The sequence below is a fragment of the Stegodyphus dumicola genome, chromosome 7, assembly GCF_044657685.1.
Source record: "Stegodyphus dumicola isolate Sdum_Otavi_A_Nest chromosome 7, ASM4465768v1".
In the NCBI taxonomy this organism is placed as follows: Eukaryota; Metazoa; Arthropoda; class Arachnida; order Araneae; family Eresidae; genus Stegodyphus; species Stegodyphus dumicola.
The window spans coordinates 75,081,236-75,104,494 of NC_140774.1; the positions used below are offsets into that span (position 1 = coordinate 75,081,236).

The 23,259-nt window shown below is 34.7% G+C and overlaps 1 protein-coding gene across 7 annotated transcripts in view; it reads right to left on the reverse strand.

The window, feature by feature from the left end:
- Positions 1 to 728: 728 nt before the first annotated feature.
- LOC118188219 (lewis-type alpha-(1,3)-fucosyltransferase-like) overlaps positions 729 to 23,259 on the reverse strand; it is a 119,111-nt gene continuing 96,580 nt past the window's right edge. For 5 of the 7 annotated variants that reach the window (XM_035358606.2, XM_085820465.1, XM_035358607.2 and 2 more), the window contains 2 exons: positions 15,422 to 16,330; positions 729 to 5,550 (listed from right to left, as the gene is read on the reverse strand). In XM_035358606.2, the coding sequence (XP_035214497.1) occupies positions 4,939 to 5,550; positions 15,422 to 16,267 (1,458 nt within the window). In that variant the 5' untranslated portion in view covers positions 16,268 to 16,330 and the 3' untranslated portion in view covers positions 729 to 4,938. Of the gene's footprint in view, positions 5,551 to 15,421; positions 16,331 to 16,439; positions 16,542 to 16,927; positions 17,024 to 23,259 lie in introns of all 7 variants that reach the window. The other 2 variants (XM_035358609.2, XM_035358608.2) reach the window with 2 other exon arrangements.

A 23,259-nucleotide genomic window follows, 5' to 3' on the forward strand; every position in this document is an offset into this window, starting at 1 on the left:
ACAAATTCATTAAGTCATGTCAGTCAAATGCAGCACATTCCATATATTTTTAGTTCATTTCAAAACCATTCTTAAATGTAAGGTAAATTTAATCTTAAATTCAGTTTTCAACGCGCATGTGATTTAGTGAATTGTAAATTTCTAATTTTTTTCTCGTTGTATACTTCTGCATGAACGCGGTTTTGTTCTTATTTAATTAAAGCGTTGTACGAAACTGTCTTAATGAATACTTTATTCAGCACTATTTAAAGACATTTTCAAACATGCTTTACTCACGTTTCATTTTTGTAATCATTAGACGTTTCATTACATAATGCACAACTCTTTATACCATCAAAGTACATTTTCGATAAATATATTAAGAGTTATTTTGTTTGGGATGGGGTATGCCAGCAGTAAATTATTTTGCCAGGTAGCAACAAATTCGCAAAATTAAACAATGCACACTTATTACATGACTGTTTAAATGGATACGGCAAAGCAATCCAGTGTTATCAGCTCAAGTGGAAGATGTCTTCGTGGGATATGTTTTAAGGGAAACTGGGTTTTATTCACGTTAAGGGAAATTAATGAAGTGCCGAATGCAATTAACCCTTTCACCGAGATTAGAATACAGGTTGAACTACAAGAGCTGCAACGATTTTAATCTCTTGAGACTAAGTGAAGCATTTCTAGGAAAATATATTGTTATTAAAAATGTATTACCCAATAAAAGAAAATGCAGCGACTTCAACAAATATTTTATTTGGAAGCAGACATATATTCAATATCTATAAAAAAGGACACAAAACTATATTTTTAAATAAAATATTTACATGAAAGCCATTTGTAAGAATAATCAAAATAGTCACTCATTCTGAGTGTAGTGACAAAATGTGTTTGATTTTGTTTGGAAATAATGAAAATACTAAGTGAAATTGCCCTGAGCTCTATGAAATAAGTGAAAATGTTAGCCAGGTTGGTCAAACATTTAAGAAACTATGCGAGAAAATCAAACCTTACGAAATATTTAAGTTTAAATAAAATTATGCATTATTTATATGAACTAGTGATCATATATTTGAAAAATAGCTCATCATTCCTTTAAAAGTTCGCTAACACAAAGGAAGTGGATATATAAGTAATGTGAGGGGAAAGGAAGTTATTATGCATATTATACACGTATTTTTGAATGAGGTATAAAAAAAATTACTGTACAGAAATCTACTGCTTTTGTACTGTAGTCGGAAGCAATATTTAAAGGAGACCCCGAAAAGAAAATGGCAATTTACTTAAGTCAGATTTGGTGTGATTTATAATCGTTACGAGAAACTACACCTTGCAGGCCTTAAAATAACTTCCGTGACTATCTACACACCATTGGAAAGTTATCGAGCCGATGATTTGGTGTCCACAGTTCAGTAGTAAAAGAAAAGTTAACCGTATTATGACTGCAAACTAACTACATGAGACACGAAAGTGTTGCAGGAGTAAGCTTCTCTTCCATCAGATCCGGTTTTCTTAAGAAAGCCTACTTATCAAGACCTTTTCTAGAAATAAAACTTATCCACCTTCAAGATCAAAACTCAACGAGAGAAAGTGTCGTCGTGTCTATGGCAGGATTGGATAGGTAATATATGCATTTTAAAAGATTTTGATTAACGAACAGGTTCTAACTGAAGAGAATGGCGGAAGCAATATCGCTAGAAAAGTTCTCGAAATCACTCTATTCTTCTTCGTGATAATGCAAACTTCGAGAGTTAATCACTTAAAAAACAGGGAGTTACGCTTTGAAATGTTGCCTTACACGGTTTGTAGTCTTGACATCGTGCCAACAGAATTTACATTACCCGATCTCCAAAGTATATCCTAAACGAAAAACAACTGCAAACAAAAATGGGACCAAATCCAAGGGGAGATTCTCATTTCTTAGAAAAACTTATAAAATTAATTAATTCTTAGTCAACAAATGCCAAATGGTTATTGGTAATAATACTAATTGCTTTGATATTTTTCTCTTTAAAGGTATATGCATCCACTTGATGCTTCTAGGTAAGAAAATATACTTTTGTCATCAGCTCATTTCAACTACGATAAAAATTTCTAAACATGAGAAATATCTCTTACATTATTTATTTCAATAAACAAAGAACGAAACAGAATGACATATCTTTAATGGCGACCAACAGTTAAAGATGGTGCAAGTAACTTTCAAATCTTTCGTTAGACAAATATTCGGTGAGCGTGCTCTATAATGGAACAAATTCAACATTAGTTAGTACGAAGATAAATGAAATTTGAGATTTATTTATTGCCGGTTTACTTTCGGGGCCCTATTGTTTTAACACTTCTTCGCTCACAATTCCAGTTAAAAGAATATTCGCCCAGCAGTACAAAAACATAGTACAAAGCAATCTTTCAAAAACAGAAATGGGAGTACAGAATAAATCATCTTTCTTCCAAGTTAGGTGCAAGCATGCGAGTTAAAAATGCATTTTTATAAAATCTTTTACTGCTGTTTTTAAAAAGCTTAAGTTAGCATTTTAAACAGAAATATTAGGAACAGCATAAAAAATTACACATAAAAACTCACTTTATACCGATAGGCACGGGAGCATAAAACAGCCAGTTATTAGAATGAAGCAACTGGGTCGCTTCCAAATATTGGCTATTTAAGAATGTTCAACTATTACTTTCAACTATTTTAATTTACAATTATTACAAAATTGTCACTTTGCAATGGAACAAAAATATTCCTGCTCAAGGTAAAAAGTATTGTTACCTAGGGTAATCGTAAAATTCCCGAATTATGAATTAAAAAACTACACACTGCTTTCTACGCAAACATTTCACAGAGTACCCGTAGAAGCGCGATTGAAGAACTTCCTAATGTCACGTTGTGTACTAGCACAATGTCAGGAATAAATTAAAGTAATTAAATTCGTATGTGGCTTGGAATCTTTACAGCTTTTGGGTCGACATTTTGCCAGCGGGAGTTAGGTACATCGTTGGAGCTAGGAGCACTACCTTTCGTGAGCCTCCTGTTTTGTATATTATATGTAATTAACCCAAATTATAACAAAAACAGGCAATTTTATGAACTGATAAATTAAAAGCAAAAACAAAATTACTGTAAAAAACAATAAACAGTTGCAAAATTAGTGTAAGAATAGAATAATAACCAATAGCCTCTGGCTGAGATTGACATCTGAACGAAAATTTTAATTTAATCTTGCAATTTACTTTTCTTATTTTATATAAGTATATATAATATATGTTTAATAGCTGTGTGTATGTATGTACACACGGCTAAAAACATTAGGGCATATGTTAAGTGTGGTGTAAAACAACCATACAATGTTTTTAAATAAGAATGAAATAAAAGTGATTGAAAAGGATAGTTACCGTAATTACAAACTTCGAAATATGCAAATTTTGTCTGTGACACTGCAAATTACAAGTTTTCGATAAGAAGTGAAAAAGCGAGCTGCATCTTTCTTTATGTAGAAGAGAAGAAATAATTACTGTGTGTTGAATGCTTCGCAGCAGTGAATACGGTGTCTCAACAACATCAGCTAACTAAATCTTGAAGGACCATCGGTCGTTCGAAAGTTTGGAAACTAGAAATGTTAAGCAAAGGCAAGAAGATCATATATGTTAAACATAAAATGAGGCCTGGCATTCTACACTAACGCCGGAAGAAACCTCAGTAAGAAATACCACCTTCTGAGGGCTAGTGGCACGAGTTTCGACTCGAACTATTCGACCAGCATTTCTATTAATAGTCATACTGATAGTATATAATCAGAGATGGATGACTGACGACTCATAGATTTAGCGATAAGATACTCAAACAATTTTGGTCCTTTAAGCTGGAGTAATCTGAAATGAATTTATTTCCACAAGTGATAATGTCAAGCCACAAAGTGCAGGGCTGCTAGACGACTTCCTTTATTATTATTCCGACAAAGGAATACTTCGAATGGATTGGCCAGTACGTTCTTTAGTTATGAACTCAACTGTACGTGTTTGCATCATTCTAGGAAGAAGGATCACTCATCGGTTATCCCCTTCAAAAAGGTTCAGCAACTAGAATCTGCTCTCCTATTGAGAAAGTATATTCCCCTAACTCCTTGATAACCTCATTCACTCAACGCCTCAGAGGACAGCAGCATTCCTTTCGAGCAGGGCATACCCTTTAAAATCCCTTTCACAAATCTATTCTTTGCGCATGACTATATTTTTTTTGTTTCGTTTTTGTACAATGTTATTCAATTTTATGTAGTACGGACTGAGCGAAATCTGATTTTTTTACTTAAGGTAGTTTCCAGGGATAAGAAGTCAAAGAAGACTCGATACTTTTCTTTTGTGTGTTTTAAATGCAGTATTTTATCTTAGCGGGCAATGATATTTTTGGGACGTAGCAGAGAAAGTGTTTACTCACTTTTATTCAAGAAGTCAGTTTTTTTTGATCGTATGTACAAAACATTAATTTTTTTTTAAAAGTCTTTCAACAAAAAGTCAGTTAAAATTTTAGTACTCCTTGTTTCGCACATGCTTTTTTTTTTTCCTCATAGGTTACAATACTTACGGATCATATATTAGACAATTTTTTTCTTCATGCACAGTTTATATTCAAAATGATAATATTCCCTAACAGTTTACAGCAGTGTATATTTTCTATAGCATATTTTCGTTAATACACACACGTCAATCCAAGTCTTACCTAAAGCAGTTACGCAAAAAACATGGGTCTGCACACATGACTTCCACAACATTAGATAGATATTTCATCACCCATACCATGGTAGTCACTTCCCACCTCCTTGAGGTCTTGCTCAGATATCAACAAAGGATGTACTAATATTACATTCGCATTTAATAAAAAATAAATAATAATAAAAAACTGCAAATTTTGAATTCGCGCACTTTACGATTACCCTATACTTGCCATCACTACTACTTGGGTTTCCACACTTTACAGTCGGATTTTCCCACCCACCACTGTCTAAGGTCTTCATACGTGGACGGACTCGAATGTTTGCGGTGTAGCATAGAACACAGATCACATTCTTTCTGGTTGCTAAGTGTCACTGAATAATCTCTCCTCCATCGAAAATAGCTGCTATATAACTTGAAGTCTTTTCCAACACCAGTCAAGAAGAATGCCAAATGTCTGGGTGACTTGAAGCTGAGGGCATCTATGAAAGAACCCGGAGGAGCAAATTTGTGGTAGTTCGCCCCGCCGAATACCACTGGAATGATATTGTAATGCAGTGTCCTGAAAAACTTTTCGGTGATGTAGTCTTTGCACAAGGTATTCTCGAAAGCCAAGAAAAATTTGTATTTCTCAGCAAATTCTTGGAGACACTTTTCAGTCGCTCCTGGTGGACAAACTGTAGTGCCGCAAGTTCCATAAATATCCACGTCTATGTACTTCTTCAGTTCTTTGGCGAAATCATCACGGCCACCATGTGTTGGGCAATGGCTGCTCATCCAGGCTACCGATTTGGACTTGTTTGTGAAGGACCACTGCAAAGACTGGAGATCCAATTTACGAGGTGGCCAGACCTGAGAAGAGAGCGAGGAAAAAAAATTATTTTCGCAACATCAGTTTCATTTACATACGTGAATACAAAATTTACAAAAACTTAGACAACATAGAGATACAAGACAGGATTAAAAAGTAACGTATACTACTTTCGTCATTAACAAAAATTTTAAGAAGTAAAACAATATACATTTCACAGAGAGACTTCTATTTTTCAGTATAAGAAGTAAGACACTCGAAGCATTTCTGCCAAAATTTCATTGTACCTGTTTCATAAATTTCCCTTTCCTGGGTGCCGAGCTAACTGCGGATAATCGATTGTGAACTTCTTCACTTGAAGTGGGTCATTCAAGAATTTTTTCAGGGCACTACAGATAGTCGTCCGATAATATAACGTTCACCAGAAGTTCATGCGTTCCTTCTGTATAATGCATTATGTGATCCAAATATAATATTAGTATCTGATTCTTCTGCTCGTTTGTCAGGTTCTTGGATATGCAACTAACATTAGAAAATTGTATAACTGTTATCTTTCATGTCGGGTAATCATAGAGTGGTCATCAAAAAAAATCTTTCCCGATATATGAACCCCTAGCGACGCATCAGATTAACTCACCGAAATGAAATTACAGATATTGTTATTTGAAAGTATGCGCTTGAGATTGTGATGATTTAAAACAACAGAGTTCTCACCGTTAAGGTTAGAGTGAAAAAACTTAACAATTTCGAATGACAACACCCACTTTTCTCCTACGCAAAGTGATCAACGGTCTGAAAAATCATAAATGGCTTGGAACGATACATGGACGGCGAAAAACATTTGCAAAGAAGAGATCACCATTTCTCATAAAGTATGACGAAGACAGGAGGCGGCCGCTGCGGATATTATGGATGAATTAGGCGCATTTCTTAATTGTGAGCTTAAACTTTAAGAACGCAGTCAGTTCCATGTGTCGACTAACTCCGCTATGCCTGCAGTTCAGATTTTTCAACTTGCTGCCCTATGGGAAAAAACTGGTTTCGGAGATAGGTCGGCTACGTCACTTGTGTCCGTTAGCTCAGATAAACCGACACCACCGGAAAAGGTGTTCCGGTGGTGACTGATAAACCCCAGTGGGAACGGCTCTTAAGGTGTATACGTCAAATCCCCGAGATTTGTCAGAATTGAAAGATGTCACAAAGCTTGATTCCTCCTGCGATATTAAAAGTTTTTTCCTTTTCCTTAGTTGTGCTGTCATTGGTTCTTTTATGTAAATTATTTTTGCAAATGTTTTGCCCCGGCCATTTTTGTCACACGAGTACCGTTCTAATGCTATTTATGTTTTCTTTTTTTTTTTTCAATGCACTGATCAATTTGCGCAAGAAAAAAGGGTGGGGGTTGCAATTTGAAATATTTTCACTGTAACCGTGACAGCTCTATTGTTTTTAACAATCGGATATGATTTTTAATCAGATATCATCACATATTTGATTTTTAATTATCACATTTAAGCTTCATTTCATTCGGTTCAGCGGACATGCCGCAAAAGGTTCACATATCGGAGAAGTTTTCTTATGATCAGCTTGCATTTCGTTTTCATTAATCCTCTCCCTGTATCTTATCTTATATTTTTTTACGTTGATATAAATTTTAACAAATAAATCCCATGATTCTGTTTGAAACATAAAATAACTAACTGTACTGTTTATAAAAAAAAATTACATATTCAATTTATTTTATGTAGCCTACCCCCAAATATTCAGAAAACATACAAATTATAAAAAGTAATTCAGAATGAGCCTGATTTCAAATAAGCATAATTTTCGGTACCTATTAACCGTGTATTAATTTGATGCGCATCAAACGAAAATATCTAAGTTTTAGAACGGCACAAACAGACAGAATTCCGTTAATGGCTTAGCGAAAAAAGTTTGTTTTTGAAAAAATAGCGACTAAATAGCAAAACACATTTTACGTAATGTAATTTTCAGATATTTATCGGTTATTGTTATCATTGTTCAGCGCCATTCTAAGGTTCCAACGAATTCGCAGTTTTGTTAAGAGTCCCAAGTTTGCAGCAGTTGCAGTGGACCCGATGATTTGGTGAATCGATTGCAGTATAATCACTCCATAAATAAATTAATACTTTTTATTACAAATTCATTTTAATAGACGCATCACTTTTAACATATAAGCATTTTGCGATATATTGTCAAATTTTTACAGTAGCAAAAAGCAGCACAAAAAAAGTGATAAAGTAGCAGAAAATTCGCAAAATCGCGTAGTCATAAATTTTAGTAGCACACATTATGAAGAATAGCAAATTTGCGAAAAATCACCTGATCTGTTATCACTGCCTTTAAGTAAGATGGCACGATATGTCACGGTGGCATGTCATGCTCAAGAAATTTGAAAATGGAAGGACTATGTCAAAAGCATCGTAACAATTGACGAAATCTAGCTTCATTATATTGATACGCCAAGATACACCTGAAAAATTTCAAAATCTGGGTGTCTGAGGTTGCATATACTCCCGTGGCTGCATAAAAATCGAGATCTACATATAAAGAATGGTGAACATCTTCAAAATCAAAGAAGTTGGGCAAAGCGTGATGCTGCAAATACAGATGGCAATCATAGCGAAGTGAATGCACAGTTGGGGGGGGGGGAATGCTTCCCAGAGTTTTTCAAGCTTTCAAGACACTAGTTCATACTTAAAGATAAACACTTGGAAACAACCCTCCAGCAGATCGCTCCAATACTGCACCGATTGTTTAGCAAATAAAAGCTATTATATTAAAGCATCTTCCGTACAGTCCAGATTTCATTCCCCATGAAGAACAAGTTATAATGAGGATGATTTTCCAAATAAAGAGGTCCCTCTAATGGAGTGGGACTAAAATTTCTACGACAGCATGAAACAGTCAGCAAAATAACAAGTTTTGAAGGAAGCAGAAGTCCACAGAATGTGGTAAAAATTATTGGAAAAAATTTTGAAAATGTAGATGCATCACGATGGAGTTAGTGAATAAATATGTAGCAGCAATCATGGGCGCTTAAATGTATCTTTTATTAGTCACTAGGAAATTTTAATGCAGACATACACTGCTAAGCCGGCTCAAGGCAAGTACCTGTTCTTTAATAAGTTTGTTTTATTTTTCACATTTTTGAAATAACCAAGAAAAACTGCGACAGGCAAGACAGCGAAGCGGAAAAGAAATACAGGGATCACAATATGAATGTTTGGTTAAGAACTATAAGAGTTTTGGTTTGACTTAATTCTTATCCGCTAATTTGGTTTTACTTGCAAATTTTAATATTCTTGAAAAAAGAAGCGTCATTACCGTTATCAAAGAATCATATGATACAGACTAAATTCGACATGGCTAAATTCAGAAAGTTTTATTATAGGCTTGTTTCTCTTTTTAGGGCAGAGAGAAGAAATAACCCAATTAAATAGGAGACTTCAGTGGTTACTAAAAATTAAAGTTAGATTTCATTTTACATATTCCTTATCTTACGTATATATGTGATGAAAAATATTGGTTCCCCCATGTTATAGTTGGCTTAGGGAGAAAGGGGAATTGGTACTTTTCAGCTTTGCCGGAGACAAAGTGTTACCGATCTACAAATGCGCACGTAGACTATTAGAACACGGAAAAGCAAGCGAAAGCTATCTGCTTAATGAATGGATACTTTTGTGGAGGGCTTTCTAAGGGAATCGGCTTATACAGGGTGATTCTAAAGTGCTTTTACAAATTAAGATGGGTGATAGTACCCATTCAGACGAGCAATAATTACATAGGGTCGATTCCTCTCTGAGAGGCAGAAAAGAGGAAAGTATAGACGCATCGAGGAAGGACAAGAAGACTATCTCCTAATACTATAAAGAATTAACAGTATGGCAATTTTGCACTGAGAAGAAGCAGCATTTTGCTCTTAATTGGTATCGGAGAAAACCAATCGGAGTAAACGGTGTCTTTGAAAAAGCCACTTCATCGCTTCCAGTATTAGGGCAGGTATCCTAGGTGATTAACCTGGCAGGCCCTTACATGATGCCAGACCGTTTGACCGACGTAACATACTGTAGCTTCTTCGAACAAGTACTTTCCAGCTTATTGCAGTTCCACTCCCCTTCAGAGAGACACGTGGTTTATGCACGAGAGGTCCGTAACCTTTAGAATGCCACATATCCCGCACGATGGATGGGATGTGGCGGATCTGTGGCTTGGCCTACTAGCTCACCGGAACTCAACCCACTGGACTTTTTCTTCTGGGGACAGATGAAATCTTTAGTCTAAAAAACGCCTGTGGACTCAGCTGAAGATCTCATGGTGAGAATCGTTGTGGCCACGGACAAAATTAACACAACACCAGAAATTTTCCGGAGGGTACGCCAGTCGTTCCTTCTGATGTCAACTATGCAACGACACGCTTAGTCGGCATTTTGAGCGCTTTATGTAAGTTTTTCACTAAACAATATATCTGATTGAGCAACTTTTGGTCTCGTTCATTCGCTTTCCCAACACTGCTGTATGTTCAGATTGGAATTACAATATTCCTCTTTTCTGCCTCTCAGTGTGGAATGCGACTCTATGTTCTATGGTAATTATTGCTTGTCTGGATGGGTACTATCACCCCCCTAAATTTGTAAAAGCAATTTAGAATCACACTGTATTTACGTTACATATGGAGACGGCGACGAAAACCAACCATGCAGCCAGCTTGCTCGCTCGGGCTCGAACACAAGTAGAACTTTACTTTACTCCACCGACAGAGCCAGCTGCTCCACTAGGAGATTCTGCTTATCAGCCTGTTTAAACCCTGCCAATGATTCTAATTTTGTTCGCAAGTCCGTATAAAGAGAGGCAGCTTTATAGCAAAGGACAACGAAAACACAGTGTAAGGAGTGAAGTCTTCCGTTGCGGTTATAGCAGTCTGTTTTGATTGTTCTACTATTAGCCAAAGGAAGCAATACATGTGCTGTTCTTTAGGGCTTGGTTTAAAAACGCAGCTGTCTTTTCAAGGGGTCTGGAAGTAATACGCTGTTGCAAACATACTTTTACTCATTTGAAAACTCATTTGAAACTCATTTGTACTCATTTGAAAACAGATGTATGGCAATAAACTAGTACACATATACAAAGAAAATACTGTACAATATATAATACAATTGATAACATAAGTACTTAAAATATTGTGCATTGGCAAAGTATTGGTGCACCAGTACAAATACATACATATAGCAGTATGACACAACTATAATGTTAGTACAGTATTATAACACAAGTCGAACTACCGGTATTCAGCGGCTGCTATGAGGTCAGGTGCAAATAAGTTTATGTTTTTTTTTTTCAGCTAGTGAAAACGTTTTTTCATTTTCATTAGCTAGGTATTTAATATGCCTATCATTTTCAACCTTTCAGCGGCGTGAAAAAATGCTGTAGTTCTTCTCCGAAAATAAACGTAACTTATGCTGCAAAAGATTTTGTGGAAATGGCCATGATATGCAACTGCATGAGGGAAAAGAAATATCTGGAGATCCTGTTGGCTGTGATAACGTGTTTGCGCATTTTTGACAGCAACAGAAACTTAAATTAACCATTTAAAACAATAAGTGCCTATTTAAAATGATTTTCGGATAGTTTCTATATACTGTTCATTTCAAACAAATTGCTTACAAAATTATATTAAATAAAAGAACGAATACAAATTTATATTCAATTGCTTCTGCATGTGCATATTAAATAAATCATGTATTCAGACACTGATTGAATTTTTTAGTTGTAACGTTGAATGTCTACTTCTCGCGAAGGCGACTAAAACACAGAAATACCAAACATTTTCAAGCATGACATAAATGAACGCTGACGGAGCTGGCGCATAAAGATGTAAAACCAACCGTGGCCAGATTGACATCGCTTTTCCTATTTATGAAACATTCTTGAACCAAACAAAGAACACTCTTTACTCCCGTTCGTAATTAACCATTTTTATGCTTTTTCACATCTTTATAACAATATATTTTATATAAAAAGGACAAACGACAACATGTTAGTTAGTAGAGGGGCAAGCGAGAGAAGAAATATATAGATTTTAAACACGCAGTTAGTTTGAGAAAATATAGCTACGGTTTTATTTTATTCATACTAGCTAATTTTAGTTTGTAGATTTTAGTATTATTATTGGCTAAGGCATTATGTAAATGCAAGTGCCATTTACGTTAGATAAGGATCGAATGATAAAGATTAATTTTGAAATTACACATTTTAGAGTGGTTTATTTAATAAACATGTTGCAATTTCTGCGGGAGAAAGCTGAAAAGAAAACTTACTAGCTAAAATTACACATTAACGAATTTTACATATATTGTACTATATCTGCACAATGCATATTTACAATAAAATGCATGTATTATAGCTAAGTGCATTGTTACAACTATTGCATCACGATTTTTACGCGAAATTCTGGCCATTAAAAATATTAAAATATTTCTCAGTAAAATACATTATGCCTTTGAGAAGTATCTACTAAAAGTTATAAAAATAGCTAATAAATTATTTGAGCAAAAGTACTAAAACTGTCACCTCTGCTTTAAGAAATAACCAAATAACAACAGCAATATTTTTAACCCAATCCTAAACACTGGAAATATATAAGAAATGATAAATTCTGTTTTTTAAAGCGTTGGTGGCCACTGATGACAGATAGTAAAAAAACTTTGAACGTGTTGACGACTATCTAAATGTTAATAAGTGATGCGCTTCAAGATGCGATGTACCAACAACCCCAAATGACAGCAGAGCGTTCTCAGAAAATGGAGCGATTCTAGAGTTTAAAGTTTCTCAAAAGGTACTACATAACTCTTATCCCGTGGCGTATAGAAATCTTATGATATTGTATAAGAAAAGCGTAGCACCTTGTCTCACAAATTTTCACTTCAAATACATTCATCTACACGAGACCTCAGAAACACTGCTTTGGAAACGAATCACGCCTTTTTTAGAAGTAAACAAGAAAAGAGAAGCTAAAATTGTATTAAAGAATACAATAACTGAATTCATTAAAATAAAGAACGCTGATGTGACTGAGCAATTATTTCACGATCATGTTATAAAAGAGTCCAAAGCTATGTTTCCGATAGAAGTAATTTTTCTCTTTATGTTATTTCCCGAGATTTGTAGGAAAAATAAATATATTAAAAAAAAAAAAAAAAAAAAAAAAAAAATGAAAGGGTTCAGATTTTAAATTACGTCCAAAGAGGCGTTTTTTTAACGTTTTGTGTGTTACCTTTATTAAATATCATATTCTTCGCACTTAAACCATAAATTTCAATTCAATACAATGTCGCAAAATAACTTTAAAATGAGCCTATCTTTAGAATTTTCGAATTCCGCGCGCTTGAGATAAAAAGTCCCCCCCCCCCCCTAGATTGTTGCCGTTGCTCGCTTTCAAATCGTAGAGTTTGTTACTCAAAAATGCGTTAAAATTTTAAAAAATATGAAATCGATAATAAAACAAATTCGAAATTTCAAATTTGGGCTTCCACATGCCCATATTCGCAGTAAGATTACGTCATTCAAAATTCGATGTCTCCATGCGTTGTCGTTTTATCACAATGCGACAAATAGACATACATTTATGCAGATTTTTCATTACTTAATTTCTTCAAATATAATGCAGGACTCTAACATTTGGTGGCAACAGTTTGAAAAGTGAAACGGACATTTATAGTGATTCAACACAAAATCAGAACGAAACAATACGAGACGAAAACAATAGTAATAGCAAGGACGAAAACAATAATCCTTCAGAGACAAAGCCCCTTTGGACTAAAAATAAAATTATCTATATCTTCTTGACACACTACTCGATCATACGCAGAGTCCTGGAAAGTCCTCACCAGGCCCAAGAATTTTGGTCGCATGAGGTTAATCTTTTTAGTTTTATTTTTATAACGATTGCAAAATTTCCCTAAATATATGTTACAAGGGCTCAACAAATACAATCAACAGATACAGACAGCATCAACAAACTGGCGCATCAGATTGCGGTGTGCGCTTAAAACATATCAAAGTGAATTTTGTTTTGGTATAATACATATTTTGTTTCAAAATTTCACTGTATTATCATTGTACTACAGATTCGAATGAGAACAAATTAAGATTATACGCCATTTATTTGTTTACATTTGCAGGAATTTTACATTGCTGTTAGTAACAGACATTCATGATAAGTTCCAAATAGCGTGTCATCGTTTGCAGGATTTAAAAGTTCCCAGTTTTGCGATATTCATCATATGGCACACTCTATCGACGAAAATTTGAATTAACAAGTAGCGTATGTTCATGATTTTTAAAAAAACGTCTCTGTGATAAAACCTTACGGTGTAAATCGCACTTAAGACACCCTATCTGCTGAATTTAATTTTTACTTTCTTGTAAAAGTAAAGAAAGCACTGCAACCGCGAAAAATTTCGGGTATCCTATTTCAACGAAAATATTCATTTTCACCGTTCTTGATGTTTTTGCGTGATACCTGTACCTAAGAAGAGATTAAAGGACTCTTTTTCCTGTTTTATCCTGTTCCTGGACTGTTTGTAAAATAGATTCAGAAGAGATTTTTATATTACGCATTTACGTACATACGTTATCTCGCATAGCTCAATAGCTCAGTTTTTATTCTTATCTGTTGCTAAACCATGCATATTTTGTTTTAAAAGCGATTGAATTATGTTGTTCTTATGTTCAGGTTAACGTTTTTATGCCTTTAGTTAACCTGCATGCAATAGTTATAGAATTATCAACAGTTTTAAAGTTCAAGTAGTTAAACCTTAACGAGGCCGCATTTGCTTGCATTTGGAACTCTTAATGGAATAGTGAATTCAGTTTATGCACCCACTTAAGTGTCTTTCTGACGATTGGAGCCAAAACTAAACTTTCAATTTTGTTTACCGAAAAATCTGTCTTCATGCTCGCAGGCCGAATTGCTTGTTTTTGCATAGAAACTCTAATTTTAATTGGGATAAAAATAACGGTTTTTAACTGAATTTGACGTTTTAGGTTTTGCTGTATTTTGCGATTTTTAATGAACATGTTTTGAGCTTTTATGTATTTTTGCCTTGTTGCGAAATGAGACCTTAATTAATTGAATGAGAAATATAGCTAATAAAATTCGAAGAAATAAGTTTAAATGAAATGCAGGAAAAAGTGTATGCAATTTAAGAGGCCGTAGAAGAAAGTTATGTGGTGTCCACGTTAGACTTCCCCCCCCCCCAAAAAAAAATGTAAAATTTATGGGACACTCTGTACATACATATATTACTTAAGAATTTTCCTTGTATATGAAAGAGACGGTACAAGCGCTTGTTAAAAAATACTACTACGAAGATTTCCTATCATTTATGGATGGGAAATTTAAGGGGGTGCCTTCCTCTTATCATGAATATTATGCTTACTACGTTGCATTAACTACGATCCTGATATTGATTATTATATTATCGTACTATTACGTTGATTGTTCTTATTTTCGTAGATTGCGCAATAAAATTTACGACTTAACTGTCTTTTAAAAGCAAAGCTCCTCAGCACGGGCAGAAGACACTCTACAGGAAAAGTAAAGACAGGTTCTTTCAAGAACTAACTTATTGGTAGAAAATACATACCTACCATTTCCTTTGTTTAAAGTGAATATTTTCTTTTCTTTCCTTAAATAACTTTCGATAAATACATTTCAAACCGTTTAAAGGAAAAAAAAAATTACAGCTTATTCAAATCTTGCAACCGAACGTAATATATTGACGTATGTATTCATACGAATTTTCTTTTAATTTATGATGCAATCGACACAAGCCTTAACTTCGTGCAACTCCAGTTTATTTTGGAAATGAATACAAATGAGCAAATACATACCTTTACAACGGTTCCATACTGAGCGAGAATATCAGAATCAGCCCTGTATGTCATTGTCCAATTGAACATATGATTCATATACTGTAAGCCAGAAAAATCAGAATGGGGCGGTGATTCTAGGCAATAAAAAACCCATCTTTGGTGAGGGTATCTGATGTGTGGCAAATCGGCAATGGACATATCTCTGGCATGGAATATCACAGCATCACTTTCTTGCAAACGTGACCTATCAGAAGTGACTTGGCAATTGCGGCACCTAGGGCAATGAGAGAATCTTTCTTTAGGCAGGTAATTCCAGTTTCCGAAGAAGGAAGTCCAAAGAAGAATCAGTTTCGAATCTTTCATGCCAGAAGTCTGACAGGTATCTGTTGGAGTAGCAGAAGTGCTCGTGTAAGCTGAAGTTGATGAGGAAGAACTTGTTGGGGTGGCCATGTTGTCCAAATAAAGGTATCTTGTACTTTTGATAAGTGAGGCGATCATAGTTCTGTTATGATCTGATTCATTAATGAAAATATTGGACACTTTGTTATGAATGCCTTTACTGGATATTCTGAAAGCTTCTGGAAGTGTAAATGTCCAAGATGTGCGTGATTTGAAACCCTTCAGTTCATGACTTGCGCCAGATTTAATGGCGTATCTTGTCCTATTCTGCAGTGCCTGTCTCAGATTTGATGGAGTTGGAATGTTGTCGGTTGCGATATCTTTGGCGACTGTAGAAATGATAACAGTGCGCTCTGCATCAGCGTAAAGTGTGTAAAAGGCACAAGCAGCAAACATAGCACACAGGATATATATACATAAAAATGTCCGTCTCGGTAATCGTCTCAAGGCGGAAAATACTTCCATGTTACTAACAGTCGGGAATGCCGCTTGGCTAAGTATTCAGTCATATCTGAAAAAATACCAGCTCTGAAAGAGAAAGAAAACAAATTATTTAATAAGGGGCACAATAAGAGATTAATATCATAAAGTTAAAGGATCGAAAAACTATTTCAAAAAAGATTGTAGAATTAAATACCACTTGAAGGTTGATTCTTGACGAGTAGTTTCAGTTCAAGAAATGAATTAAATAACGCAGACTTTCTGATTATGGTTAACTTTCGTCAAGAGACATTTCCCCCTAAAAATATACAAACTTAAAACAGCTACATGGGTTCCAAATAAAAATTTTTCCTTATCCTACTAAATATTTTTACAAGAAGGGGTAATTTTACAACATGCAGATTTGACGTTGAAATAAAAATGTAAAAATGATGACTTATAACCCTATTCACTAGAAGTAGAAAGTAAATTTACGAGTCATATAAAGTTGAATTTCATTAAATACAAAACCTTGATTATAACCATTTCTACAAATGTTAGTTTAAAACTAATACTTCGAAATAAATGTTTGTCTACCACAAATAAAACTATTATCAAGAATTTAACGTGCCTAAAACATTTTCAGTAATGACTATATCCGGTTTCAAAAACTTTTAATAAATGATATCAAATAACTTCACTCACGGGATACTTTTTTTGGAGGGCTGGGACCAACTGGGCTACGCAAAACATTTTTCTCAATTTCTTCCTAAGGAGCTCATAGAAAAATACTGGTTTAGCCTAAAAGAAATAAGATTAAATGCTTACACATCGATTTTGTTTTCATTTTCTTAATTAGGAAACATTTAATACCGCTTCAGAGAAGAGACTTTCAAGTTTACAATCTCCCCCCCCCCTCTCTCTCTCTCTCTCTCTTTTTTTTTTTTTTTTTTTCCTAGATGAAAGCATAAAGTGATCGTTCTTAACCTCGGCCTAGTACTATGGTTGTTAGGAAAAAAAAAAAAAAAATTCGTTTGCTTGAATATGCAAGAACAAATTCTGTTACTGTTTTATAGGGTTGCTTTACGCAACGGCATCGACGAAAATCTGCCGCAACGATTGGCCTTTCAACGGCCCATAACATTACTGGCCGCCAAGAAGTCCGGATTTAGCACCCTGTGACTACACTTTATAGAGAAATACGAAAACAGAATCTTTGTTCTTCCCTTTCTGCAATGCTGGGCGATATTAAACAACCCATCTTAATAGCTGTTGTGATTACTGACAAGGACAAGCAGAGGCGGGTCTGGGAAGAAATTGATTATCGCATCGACATCTGCTTTATTATAAAATAATCACATAGAGAGCATTTGTAACTCAGTCATGTTAACTTAAAGATATATTCTTTTAACCGTGTACTTCAAATGCACTATGGAGCAAATGCTTGAAAAACTCTAAAAGTGTCTATTTTTTTTAAGGCTGCAACCTATATACATTTAAGAAATTTTTGACAAAACCTATCATGCGACCTAAATTACCGTAGTATGAAAAGCTACTGTTCGTCCACTCAGAGAGCAACACCATTTGACATGGTTTCCATTATTAGAGCCATGCCACGAAGTTCCATTCATTATATACGTTAAAAGAGACGATTTTGGGATATTCTCGTATAGTGTGTGTGTGCGTGTGTGTGTGTGTATAATTATGGCAAAGCCTCGAGGGCTATCTGCCTAAGAGGAGGGATGCCTTCGTGGAGGACTTTCTAAGGAAAACTGGCTTGTATACACGTTACACATGGGGAAAACCACGAAAACGCCCATGCAGCCAGCCCGTTCGCGGGATTCGAACCTCGGGCCGAACTACCAGTGTTCAGCGACTTTACCGCTCGGCCTCTGGTGGGCCTATTCCCGTATAGACAGAAACTGAAGCATTTCTACGGAACAGTCGATCTTTTTTTGCAAATGAACCGATAATTTTCTCCCATTTTCAGAAGCACGCAAGGTATCTGCTATTCGTGGACAGACAGCATCTATTTGATTCATTTCTATTGCAAAGGATGTTTCCAGATGTAATTAAACGTGAATTCATTTTAAAGACCCTGTAGAATACAGTTGGAATTCCCATCACCCAAAAATTATTTTAAATTTACAGAAAAGAGTGAATATAGCTTACTCCATTAGATTATCGAAAATTTATATCCATAAAGCATTAGAATATTGATACATGAAAATATGCAGATTTTAAAAGAATCCACAGACAAGAAATCCTTTTCCAACCTGTTTGCTAAGCTCTTTATTATAATGATTCTATATTTTTACATGAAAACTGTTGAGAGTTCCACGTAAATTAATCGTTCCGGTTTATCATACTTAGTCAAAATATAAGTTGCTCCGAATCATATACTAGTTTTAAGTAACAAACTTGAGAAGTTTTAGATAATATATTTGTTCAAGAAAAATTTACTCAGAGCTTCAAGTAAGGTATCACTTCCAGTTTATCAATTTTAGCCAAAATCTAATATGTTGTTAACATTGCTATCAGGCGCCCATTGATAAATGCTATATGATCTTAATTTTGCTCATGATGTTGCGTTGTATTATGATACCGCCATCTGCCATTGAAATTTTGAACTAAAATATATCTTATGTCCGAAAAATTCATCTTTGTAGTACGTTATAAGTGCAGATCACAATCTAATGTGTCAGTTTATTGAATGAAATTTTTTAATATGTGTTCAAATTTACGGGACATATTACGCGTTTTGAATTCCTTGAACTATCCAATGATTTACATATTACAATTGCAAAGTTTTGGAATATATTTTATTATAGTTTTTCATTAAAAATATTATGGCCTTCAGTGAAGTACCACTTCCGGTTGGCCAATTTTACTAAATCTAACAACAAGTCTAAACGTTACACTCACGTATTCAAATGAATCTTATTTGAAAACGGGGAGGGGGAAGAGCTCTTCTCTTTCATAAAATTTACTTCAATATTATTTGTGAGCCACGTGATTAAAATATAGCATTAAGTGACAGAGTGGGAAAGGGGCAGATACATTGTACACAACGTATTTGCCACTTTCCACCATGCCTTGTTCATTTCACCTTAATACAAATACAGGTTTTTTGCTATTCAGTATTAAAGTTCTCTTTTTTAATCCAAAATATAACAATATGAAGGCAAAACAAATTCAATTATAAAATGTATTAAATTTTGACAATTATATTCGCACTAACTAGTTCTTTTTAGGTTTAAAATAAAGTAAATCTTTACAAGTAAATCGATATATATTTAATTTCATGTGATTTTTGATGTCTTTATGCAAGCCTACAGGCGAAGTTTGATGCTGGTTTCTTTGACGTTATATGTTTACAGCTGGCGCAGCTGTACAGCATTAATACATGTACCTTGAGTTGCTGAAATTGTTAACGGAAGTGAACTAACTCGAAATTATACATAATTCTGCTTATATTTTGATACCAAAATGGATCTTCGTACTTTGACACAATTTGCATTACATAAAAATTCAAAATCAAATTATTATCATTACGAATAGAAATGCTTAATAAAATTTTATTGTTTTTTCAGAAACAATTCAATCAATAAATTAAATCTTTCAGATTTCAACTTAAGATTTGAAAGCTGAAGTAAACTTGTATTTGAAATGTGAGCCGTAAAACATAACACATATTCATTTCTCATTTGCTTACTTATACAGGGTGTCCCATCAAGGCCTCCCAAACTCTGCGCATTCAGGCTTCTCTCTTGAAATACATAAGAAAATGCCCATAGAACTGTACCTGTACAGCCCATAGTTTTCAAGATAATGCAAAAGAAAAGTCGATGTTATATCCGGTATAAGGGAAACAAAAAAACTTTATTGAAAACATGATCATCCTTGTTTGCATATGAAGACATTCAAACTAGCTAGCATATAGAATCATACATGCGCTCGCCGTAGAATGGCTGACTACACACGTTGCAGCAGCGAGGTGCCCACTAAAGTACACGCAGCATTACAATAAGAACTTAAGTCACTTTCTGTAGTAACTAGGTATCTATAGATTTATTCCTTCAGATGGCTCAATAGGAAGAAAATACAAAGCTATCAAATCTGGTGATCGTGGCAGCCATAAAACCGAACACCACGCCCAATCCAACACGTCTAGGCATCCTATACCCAGCATGTCTCGTGTAAAACAGTGCTGAAATGAGCCGGAACTCCACCATACTGGAACCATAAGGGATGTGACGGATATGATGTTATATTTTTCTTTCAGTTTTGTTTATCGCGAAAACTGTGGGTTGCACATGGGAAATTCTTTGTGCATTTTTTTATCTATTGCAAACGAGGAATTTGCCAATGCAGAGTTTATATATAGTAATAATGTATTTATTTCAATTTTAATTTCTAATTATTCTTTAACTGTTCGATTTAATTTGGTTATTTCCCCTTTCCCTGTTAAAATTAGTAACTGCTTATAATAAATATCTCTAAACTGACCTATATTATACGATACTGATACGGGCACTTACATAAAAGCTTCACTCGGAAGCGAAATTTTTTTACTTTGATCTTAACCTTTTTCTGGAGTAAAATGCATTGTTTGCTAGCAAGTAAATATCTGGACGCTCACCTCACTTTTCATCCATCATCTTCTCATAAGATGTATAAGACACTACATACGGCGGCTGAGAAAGAAAATCCCAATGCATAAACGTGATTCCACCAGGAAAAAGAATATTTATGGACTGCATCAAACTTGTCAAGTACGTTTAAGCGGCGTACATCTAGTCAAGGCTTTTAATGGGTTATATGCCAAAATGAAAATGCTACTTTACCTGGCAGCGAAGAATAAAACTTTACCTGTTCAAAATACTACTATTCTTTTATTCAAGGCTTCATATCTTGTTATCAATAATTTACTTATCTTTCATTTATATTATTTGCACTCTAGATTACAAATTATCCATAATAACGTGAGAGGAAGAATTTACCTTATGTCTTGACACTATTGGCCATTAAAACTGCTACACCAAACCGGCATTCAATTGTATCCCCCAATCTTGCATTTTGGTCTAACGTAATGCTGCTGATATGCGAAACTCATCCTTTGCGTTGTTAACAACGGGTTCTCATGTCTTAGCGAGTCGGAATGTAGTACTAAGTTTGATTGCAACGAATTACCCCTAAAGGAAGACGATCCGTTACTATGTCATGAACGCATCTTTACAGAAGGAGAAATCACCAGCCCGGAGTTGCTGCTTCTTTAATATCATCACCCATATTTTGCTTTTTTGTAACTGTCATCTTTAAATTATTATACATATATACATGAAGTTCAAAACTCAGAGAAGTGACTATTTAACAGATAAATACAGAGTGATTCAAAGTTCATAAAAATGATTTATAATAACACAGGAGATACCTATGGATACCAATATACGATGTGGTTCGTTAGTCACAAAATTCCAAATTCTTAGCTTTGAAATTTTTCTGACAGGGTATTGTTCATCGGAATTGAAATTTTATATACAATTGCAATAGGACAGATAAACAGGAGAGTCAATATATAGTTGCAAAAGGATAATCTTTTTTTTTTATTTTTTTATTTTTTTTTAAACCTACTTTTCAACTTAGTGCACATAACCAAATTTTGGTCTCAAGCAAGTTGATTACGCTCTTCTTGGTGTCGGCAAAGGCTCTAGTTAAACAACGGAAACAAAATATTGCGACAATCGCAAAGGGCAAGGCCAATAACGGAGATAAGTGGAAAATTTCTTACAGTGAGGGTTTCATTGTTGGTGACCTTTAGCGCATAATGGCTGTGGCATCGTTACAAGGCAACGTGGGCGTGTTTAAGTTGTGCAGTCTTGATTACACAGCTCATTTAGAGAGAATTTGTCCAAAAGTAAAATATTGTTTAAAACTCACAGAATTCAGAATAATTTTATGAAATTTGAAAAATATGATTATTTGGCAAATTAAAGAGTAGAAAATTATTTTAGCATTGAAATACAGTTAATTAGATAAAAGTTCCATTGAAATGCAGTAGATTAAATTGTGGAAAGATTTTGCATGATTCCGGGAAAGAGCGTGAATAGTGAATAACTCGACTCAGGACAAGCTTCTGTTTTTAAATATTTATCCCTTTTCTAGAATTATCAGGGTTTGGGGGGACCAAATGTTGGTTTTTAAACTTCGAATGAGCTCATCAGTGACCGAATTAATAAAACTTTAAGGCACTCGTTCTTCGGTCCAGTATACCCCATCAGTGGCAGAGTGTTTAAGACCGCTGAATACTGGGAGTTCGACCGAAGATCGTTCTCATGCAAACGGGCTACTTGCATGGTTGGGTTTCGTGGTTTTGGTAATTTGCCATATTCAAACAACCTAGTCTAATCTTCAGTCCGGTTTGATTCCATGGGAATGAGAAGGCAGTACATATTTCTCGTGATTTTTTTTACCTGCAATGTGAATATGAACCAGTCTTGCCCCTGAAGCATAAAGCCTTTACCTGTTTTGCTAATATCAATTAACCAAATAAATTGTTAATAATTTAACTGTAGTGAAGTTTGTGACTCGAAACACTTTTGATAAGGAAATAAGGTGTAAATATTTTAATACAGCTCTTTCTTTGAATAAAGGTGCATCAGAAAAATTTACACAAATAGACGTAAAAGTGTAAAAACTTAGTTCTGTTTTGAATGCCATCGTGACAATCGTAACATTAACAATATTTCTTCCTTAAATATATAGCAATATCTATCATCAAATTCACAACATATTGTTGCATGAAATACTTAATCAAGTTTACTTACTGGCAAAGAAGAGCCTATCGAAAATACAGTTGATATCACAAACGCTTCAGAATTCCAATAACGCTTTGTTCCGCTTGTCCTCATGATTTCTCACAAAAGTGATAATTCCGGGATTGGATTATTTAGATAAAGGCAAAGCACATGAGGTTTATCTGCATAAGGGAAGGGATGCCTTTGTGGAGGGCTTTTTAAGAGAAGCTTGTATTCGTG